The sequence below is a fragment of the Phragmites australis genome, chromosome 13 (genome assembly GCF_958298935.1).
Source record: "Phragmites australis chromosome 13, lpPhrAust1.1, whole genome shotgun sequence".
NCBI classification, from domain to species: Eukaryota; Viridiplantae; Streptophyta; class Magnoliopsida; order Poales; family Poaceae; genus Phragmites; species Phragmites australis.
In genome coordinates, this window is record NC_084933.1 from 2,420,800 (window position 1) to 2,429,345 (window position 8,546).

The 8,546-nt window shown below is 43.6% G+C and overlaps 1 protein-coding gene across 1 annotated transcript; it reads left to right on the plus strand.

The window, feature by feature from the left end:
* The first annotated feature begins 3,326 nt into the window (after positions 1-3,326).
* On the plus strand, positions 3,327-8,546 carry LOC133888531 (pyruvate dehydrogenase E1 component subunit alpha-3, chloroplastic-like). Its single transcript, XM_062328808.1, has 3 exons — positions 3,327-3,815; positions 5,624-6,410; positions 7,882-8,546. Exons 1-3 carry the CDS (start codon positions 3,609-3,611, stop codon positions 8,157-8,159), a joined length of 1,272 nt encoding a protein of 423 aa, XP_062184792.1. The 5' UTR covers positions 3,327-3,608; the 3' UTR covers positions 8,160-8,546.

Consider the following 8,546-nt stretch of genomic DNA (forward strand, 5'->3'; position numbering starts at 1 on the left):
GCATTTCAGCTTGAATATTGGATATCTAGCAACTTGTGCTTTCCTCTTATATAATCTATATACTTAGATTATCGGAAAAAATTGTAGTTGTACAGTAGACAATACCCATATAGGCAAGGCACTACACATAGCTTGACAGCTTAAATGAAGATTTGGCATAATAAAAATAACTTGGCAAATATTAAAAAGATGGAGGCTTGCGTATCATGCATTAGTCACTCTGAGCATTTGTATATTTTTATCCTTGCTTTACCTCTGTCAGATTGAGCAAGGTTTCTTGGTCCTGCATATCTACTGTCCTATGTGTTTTGCTTTTTCTTTCCCAAAGTATCCGTTAAACTTGAGACCTTACTTATCCTGTGCAACTGCAGCTCTAGTCGAATGTAAGCAACAACTGGGTCTTATCCATTTGACGTTTTGGGAATTATTCTAGAACCGCCAAGTTACTGCTATTTTAACCGTTCAGGATGAGATCTATGAAAGCTTGAGTTAGCTGCCGGTTCATATATATATATATATATATATATATATATATATATATATATATATATATATATATATATATATCCACAAGATTCAAAAGATCATATCTGTCATATTCCTTTCTTTCCTTGAACACGTGCTGGACACACTGCTATTTTGTTACACTTGACGATGTTGTAAAATATCCGAATGTTAGTTGAACTGGCGAATTGAACCAATATCTATACTCATTGGGTTCTTTTGGATCGTCAATGTAAAAAGCATTTCTTCATGCAGATCAGGATAATAATGATAATAACAATTCCTATATCATGATTTCCGAGCATCATATGGAGACATCAAGCATTAAGCACAACAAACATAATCAACAATTAATCAACTTAGTCAACAATTCACCATAAAGAAATGAAGCATTCAATCTCTCTACATCATCTCTAATCTCCTTCCTATCCATATCCCTAAAAGGACTACTCACTCATAAAAGGATCAATTCAAATCATAAATAAATAAAATAAAGAACTTCCCTTGGATTGCGGAAAAAAATATGCATGAAATAAATAATCTGAAGTTCCTTCAAAGTAAATGGATCAAGAGATCAAATTACAATGTAGCTCAATCTTTCAACCTCGACTCCATAACTAATGATCTTTCAGAAGTGATTTAGTAGACAAATGGAGTTGGATCTGGATCTCTCCTAATACACTACCTTCCTGATTGTGTGGTGGCTTATCCTTCATCTCTTGCTCTTCTGTTTTTCCTCTCCCTTCGCGAAATGGTGGTGGCCCGTTTTATAGAAGTTTATCTGTTTGACGAGACAACGCTTCTGGTGAGTGGTACGGTCAGTGACAACCATACCGTACTCCTCCAAACCTTTTGGTGTTGATTCAGTCGATGCTTCTAAAATGGAAGTTGTTCCAAATTGGTACCTTAACTTTCGGGATTGATTTCAAATTTCCTGTGCTTTACTCAACAAGTATTTTTTGCGCATTAAATGATTCCAATTAATATAAAAATAACAAGTAATAGCAGGATTTGAAGGCAAAATCTATAAAACTATGATAAATATTTTCGACTCATCAGGATGCGGCTCAAAACCCCATAGTTGTTCCATCTTGCAATGCTGGGAAGAACAATAAAGTTGGCTATGATTTGCATGTTAATTCTGTGTTAATTGGTGATATTCCAGCTGTTATGGAAGGGAGATTGAAAGGAGAAAGCTATGGAACAAAGATCATTTGAATAGAATTCCGACGTGCCCGGCGCTTCTCATACAATAGCTACTGCTCGCAGCGAGAAAAGGGTGGCGTGCAATGCACTAGCTGTAGGCTGTGGAGGAAACGAAAGGGTTAAACCCTAGCTTATGTGATTCCTGCTATGCATAGTGTTGTAAAGAAAACACAAGAATGGCGTTGATAAATTTCTTTTAACAGTTTAGATATTATATGCAGGTGAGACCGATATGGCGGGTATTTATTTTTTCTGATTGAAAATCAATCCGGATATGAGTAAGCGGATACCAGCCCCTATATAAGTCCATGGGGACGACCGATTCACGGACGCACAAGCTAATCCAACAGAAACATTTTTTCTTTTATATTTCTTTTTGCATCTAGGTTTAAGGTAGAGTAGTTCTGTTCTTCGTTGTCCCGATTACAGTGCACCGCCACGAGTCCCCGACTCCGTGTCGACCCACGTGCCCTACTCACAGAGTTGCGTGCGTTCCTATGTTCACACGTGACCAATACTAAACTATCCTAAACTTAGATGCTAAAAGGAAATAGGAAAAAACGATTATGTGATTTGGCTTTGTGCGCTCGTGAATCGGTCGTCCCTATGAACTTATATAGGGGCTGGTCTGCACCTGCTCGTATCCAAATCAACTGCAAATCGTATCTGAATCGGTCTCTAAAAATAAATGGCTGTCATATCGGTCCCGCCTGCTAAATTTTGCTATCAACACAAAGACACACAAAGATTTTGCATGTGCAGAAAATAAATAAATAAAAGAGATAGGAGAATCCACGAACCTGGTTGGATTCATTCCGCCGAGAATTCGCAATCGACCAACAGTGGCGGAGGCGTTCGTAGATAGAAGCTGGGTGGCAGACATCCGTGGCGGGCACACTATCCAAGCGATGGATGGATATCTCTCGGTATGTGACCGTCCGACTAGAATCTCGAGGCAAGTGATGGAAGAAAATTCTATAAAATTTGGTCTCACAGAAAGATTATTTTTTATGTATGTCACATGTCTCATTTCTTATTCTCAGTTGCACATACCAGTTGTTAGATCAGGATCTCGTAAGGATCTTTCGGTGAAAAATCTCGTAAAATTTTCTTCTCAAGTCATCCGGAGGTGGAGTGCCAATGGAACCTATAGCTCCCAGTCGGCCTATCTCGCATTCTTCAATGGTGCAATCAAATGGCCTTGCAGTGAATTACTGTGAGACTGATGCAATTCACTCGTCATCCTGGTTCTTCGGTCGATCTGGTTAGAATGGAGTGGAAGAGTGTTCAGAGCAGAATCACATGACTATCGTGTGGTGATTAACAGCATTAGGGACACCGGCCAGCTATGGCTGGAAGCAGGTGGAGTCTGTTTATCTAGCTCTTAGTGGAAATAGTCGCAGCTTTGTATTAGGGCAGCTTGTTATTTTCCTAGCTGTGAGCCTGTGACTGTGGCATGGGTCATTGTAATTGTAATTATACTTGTACTTCTATTTCTCCTTAATATAAGGTGCATGTAAGCGTGTTCCGAAAAAGAAATGCAACAAGATCTGTTTCTAGTTTCTACAAATACACAACAAAATGCCTAGCTCCTTCTTCCTTGTCAGGAATGTCTCCTGTCTCCTCCTGAATCCTGTGGCTGGCAGGAGCCAAGTGCAGACAAGAGAGAAGGGGTAGTGTGGGTTGGGCGGACCCCCCAAAGCTGAGCGTGAGCGCCACCGAGGTCACCCTTCCTTCCTTGTTTGTTGTTTCCCTAACCCTCCTCCATCCTCGTTGGCTCCGCCCGTCCGCCGCCCCACTCCTCTCTTTATACGCCGCCGCTTCCGCCCTCCCTCTCTCTGTCCTCCCCCACTGCATTGCGCGGCACCGCCGGGCCTAGAGGAGCCGAGAGAGGAGAGATGGCCGCCGCGTCCTTCACCGCTGCCAAGTTCCTGGCGCCGGTGGCCGCGAGATCCGGCGGCGACAGGGCGCCGTTCCCCGCCGCCGGAGCCGCATACGCCAGGCCGCGCCGCGGGGCACAGCTGACGAGCCTGCGCCCAGCGCTGGCCGTCTCCTCCGACGTGCTCGCCGGGAGCAAGGCCGCGCAGGCCGCCGCCGCGCATCCGGTACAAATTCTTCCTTCTGTTAATTGTATCTCTCGTCACCCGGGAGAAGAAACAAGCGACCTTGAGTGCTGCTCGAGTGTAAAAATCCGATCTTGCGTGCTGTTCGCGGGTTAACTGCGTCGCGCGATTGGATCTTGGGCTCCGCTCTATTGTAAAAGATCAGATTCGTGGTGCGGTTTAAGTTTAGGCACGGTTAGATGGATTTCATCGTTGTGGCCTGGACTCACAATTTTGAATTTGCAATTGTGCTTAGACTGCTTATTTCAGAACTAGATTGGTTTGTCTGTAAGCTAGCAAAATTATCTTCTCCAACATCGGATCAGTAAGTAGTTCTACTATCATGCTGCTTGGAAACTATTCCTAGTGTCCTAAATCTCATGTTCAGAATCCTCCTGTGCTTTGAGCACCGCCCCATGCCTCTGAGTTACACTCGTAAGATTTTTTAAAGTGCTGCAAAAGTTGTTCTTCTGGGGACTGCCCATGTTTCCATGTCTGAACTTTTCTATCCTCTCAATTGAGTCAACTTTTTAGTTAAAAAGGTCAGTGATTAACAACTGAAATTAAAGTTTTGGCCCGACCGTTCTCAATAAATCCACCATGGGTGTGTTTGGTTCCCTGGACGAGGTTTTGTATAGCTACATCGTATAAGTAGGCCGAGAAGAAGCAGGTTGAGCGGAGTCATATTTGTTGAAAAGAAGAATATTTGGTTGGTTGTATCTGTTCGGACAGGCTAAGCTGAGTTTATGTTTGATTGACTGAATCTGAGACCGTATGAGCGGATGCAAGAGTTGAGATTGTAATTGGTTACTTATATGAAGATGTTTTTGTAACACTGATAAGTAGGTCTGCATGAATGGATCCAGAGCCTGCATCCATCGAGCCAGGCTGCGAAGTGAAGCTCGAATGCTCCCGGGCCAGAATGAGATCGTATATTTGCATCCATTGTGCCAGGCTGAACAGTGGATGTGGACAACCAAACACACTTCTCTCTGAGATTATACGCATCCACCGGGCTAGACTAGGGAGATTCGGGAAACTAAACACAACCCATTTGGCTCTGGAGATGCATGCATGCAACTCTGAGGCATCTGTCTCATGCAATTTTAGAACTGGAGTAATACCACCTTTTGAGATCTAGATTGAAATGCTGCAACCAGAGGTGGCCAAATGGGCGGCCCGGTGTAGCACGACACGAGCCCATTTAGGCACAACCCGTTTAGGCATGGCCCGGCTAGACCCGTTAGCTAAACTGGCCGTACCGTGCCGGCCCACGTGCCACGGTGCCAGCCCAGGCACGGCCCACTTAGGATCGGGCCGTGCCGTGTTGGCCTGCGGCACGGTAGGCCCAATGTTTTTTTTTGGCCCGTCAGCCCAGTAACATATGAAAATCGGAAAAAACATCAAAAACCGACGGATGTGAGAATCGAACCTACGATCTCGTACATGAGAGACAAACACTCAACCACTATGGTAGGTATCTCTTTGTGTATTAGAGATAAACAAATTATATAAAACCTTATAAAAATAGAAAAACATAAACGGGTCGGACCGTGCCGGCCTGGCGTGCCGCGGCTCTGGCCCAGGCACGGCCTGCCTAGCCATGCTGTGCTGACCCGGTCTGTCTACTCTCGTGTCGTGCTATGCCTGGGCCGGGCTGTTTTTCCGTGCCTCCGGCTAGCCCATTAGGCCCGGCCTAGTTGGCCACCTTTAGTTGCAACTATAATAGTGCCTAGATGCAAAACATAGCCTTATTTAATTTTTAAAGTACTGTTTTCTGTTCTTAATTCAAGGTGCCTCCTTTTCTTCAGGGTGTGACACGGGAAGAGGCACTGGAGCTGTACGAGGACATGGTTCTTGGCCGTTGTTTTGAGGACATGTGTGCGCAAATGTACTACCGTGGCAAGATGTTTGGGTTCGTCCACCTTTACAATGGCCAGGAGGCTGTTTCCACTGGCTTCATCAAGCTTCTAAACCAGGCGGACTGTGTTGTTAGCACATATCGTGATCATGTCCATGCGCTGTCCAAGGGTGTCCCAGCCCGTTCTGTCATGGCTGAACTCTTTGGCAAGGCCACCGGCTGCTGCCGTGGACAGGGTGGTTCCATGCACATGTTCTCTGCTCCCCACAACCTCCTCGGAGGGTTTGCCTTCATTGGAGAGGGCATCCCTGTTGCCACTGGTGCAGCCTTTGCTGCTAAGTACCGCCATGAGGTGCTCAAGCAGTCCGGCCCCAATGGGCTTGATGTCACATTAGCGTTCTTTGGAGATGGTACCTGTAACAATGGCCAGTTCTTTGAGTGCCTGAACATGGCACAGCTTTGGAAGCTTCCTATTGTGTTTGTTGTGGAGAACAACCTGTGGGCAATTGGGATGTCACACCTCAGGGCTACTTCGGACCCAGAGATTTGGAAGAAGGGACCAGCATTTGGAATGCCTGGGGTTCATGTTGATGGTATGGATGTCCTGAAGGTCAGGGAGGTTGCAAAGGAGGCAATTGAGAGGGCAAGGAGAGGTGAAGGACCAACCCTAGTGGAGTGCGAAACCTACCGGTTTCGAGGTCACTCTCTTGCAGACCCAGATGAGCTCAGGAAGCCTGGTAAGTGTCACTTTCCTGTTTCTTTTGGCTTCAGTTTTGTTTTATAAGTAGTGATATTGCTAGTATCTACTAGGGTAACTCACTGGAGAAACGGAAAACGAAACAATTTTTTTCAGTCATCAAGTTTGTACTAGTTTCAAGCAATTCGTCTTGTATACACTAGAGTACTAGCAATACAGCACATGTAAATATAATATTTGTCGAGCTAGTCCTGTGATCCTCTTTAATGGCAATGCTACATCATAAACGAGGGGGCCATGTATGATTTTATAAGATTAAGAGTAGTATGTAACTCCATGGCTGAAGTTTTAAGAGTAGTACCATGTTAATAGCACATGCAAAATATTTTATTACGAAATTTAGTATATTTTTGTGTGTGTGTATATTGATGTTGCTAAGCTCCTTTTTTGCTACCATAGTCTATACATGTAGGACTGGGACTGATGACATGGCTAGTAGGATAATTCGTTTTGATGAAAATTGGTTAAATAGAAAGTTAAAGTTCTGTGGTGCCAAATGAACTAGTGAACGAAACATTTCGCTGAGATTTTAGCTCTTGTTCTTATCATCATCGCAGTCATCTTATCTGATATGTCAGCATCCTGATAGGTATGGTTAGATTGTCTTGTGGCCACCTCATAGGGTGTCTGGTACCACTTATCCTGGATTTTCTTTTTCCCATTTCCAAAATTGTGCTTGATCTTTTGCGACCATCTGAGATGATGCATTCATTTTTTTAAGGCAAAATTAGGTGGATACCATCACAAAAGTGCTCATATTGGAAAATACCATCGGTGTGAGGGCCCACATGTCATCCTCACACCGATGGTATTTTCCAACTTCTGTGATTTTTGCGATGGTACCCAGCAAATTGTCCCTTTTTTAAAACTCTAATGGAGTGCCACTTTATCAATCCATTTTGGTGTTTCTTCCTGTATTGATCTGAATAAGAATCGACTGCTTTACCTCCTTTATTTCTGATGATAAAGTGTTTCGGTGAACCTGATATTTTCGCGAAGGAGATGTAGGATATGTTTCAAATAAATGGTTTCCTTAACAGCGTATGGATTTATTTTGAAATAAACTAAATATGGAATTTAGGTTGGTAACATCTGATGATTGTTTAAATTCATTCACTTTTGGTGTTTGTGATAGTTTAACTAGTTTGGGTCAACATGTCATCCACTGAGCTTGTTTGTTTTTTGTAACTTGACCATAATTTTTTCCTTCATGATTCATGTATCTAATATGGCAACTGGTGTTCAGCGCACTTGCATCTTGTTTCGTGAATACCACAGGTCACATCATTATGAATGTACATTAACATCATTGCTCAACTGTATATGTTTTAGTGCCACACTTAGTTATTGGCTCTTGAATTTTCAAGCTTGCATATATTTCCTCGGTCTTTGACAGTTTAGTCAGAGCATTTTGTTTAACTGACTCCATCACACAATGACTCCGTGCACAGATGAGAAATCCCACTATGCGGCAAGGGATCCTATTACAGCCTTGAAGAGGTACATCATCGAGCAGAACCTTGCAACTGAATCCGAGCTGAAGAGCATTGAGAAGAAGATGGATGACCTTATTGAGGAGGCTGTTGAGTTTGCCGATGCAAGCCCGCACCCTCCACGGAGCCAGCTGTTGGAAAATGTTTTTGCTGATCCCAAGGGCTTTGGTATTGGTCCCGACGGGAAGTACAGGTGCGACGACCCCATGTTCACGCAAGGCACCGCTCAAGTTTGAGGCTCCTCCAAAGATTGATCTTTTGTTTCATCCTGCTCCCAGTACCTCTCCGTTCTTCACATCTAGTCACGGTTTCTTAGTTTTGTCGAACGTGTGGTCATGTTAAGCATACTGTATGCATAAGGCGGTTCATTTCTTTGATTCTTAGGCCCGATATTACTGTGTAATTGATTCGAGTGTTCAACTGGTAGCCCAGTTTTATGCAGTGTATTCTAGCTCAACTTGTTCAGGAACAGCTCGATTTCCGCATATACAGAAGTATGGAATGGTTTGAACAAAGTTACAACTGTAGTTCCAATCATTAGCCTGCCCTGCTTGGAAACCAATATTTGCAATCTCCATTCTGGGGCAGTGAAATAATATATTTGTTGTCCTTCTTAAGCCTCA

What these genes read in the sequence shown, in the direction of transcription:
- LOC133888531 (XM_062328808.1), top strand. Translation starts at nt 3,609, where the DNA reads ATGGCCGCCGCGTCCTTCACCGCTGCCAAGTTCCTGGCGCCGGTGGCC. An exon ending in AGGCCGCCGCCGCGCATCCG is followed by an intron (nt 3,816 to 5,623) that starts GTACAAATTCTT and finishes CCTTTTCTTCAG; the next exon opens with GGTGTGACACGGGAAGAGGC. An exon ending in AGATGAGCTCAGGAAGCCTG is followed by an intron (nt 6,411 to 7,881) that starts GTAAGTGTCACT and finishes CTCCGTGCACAG; the next exon opens with ATGAGAAATCCCACTATGCG.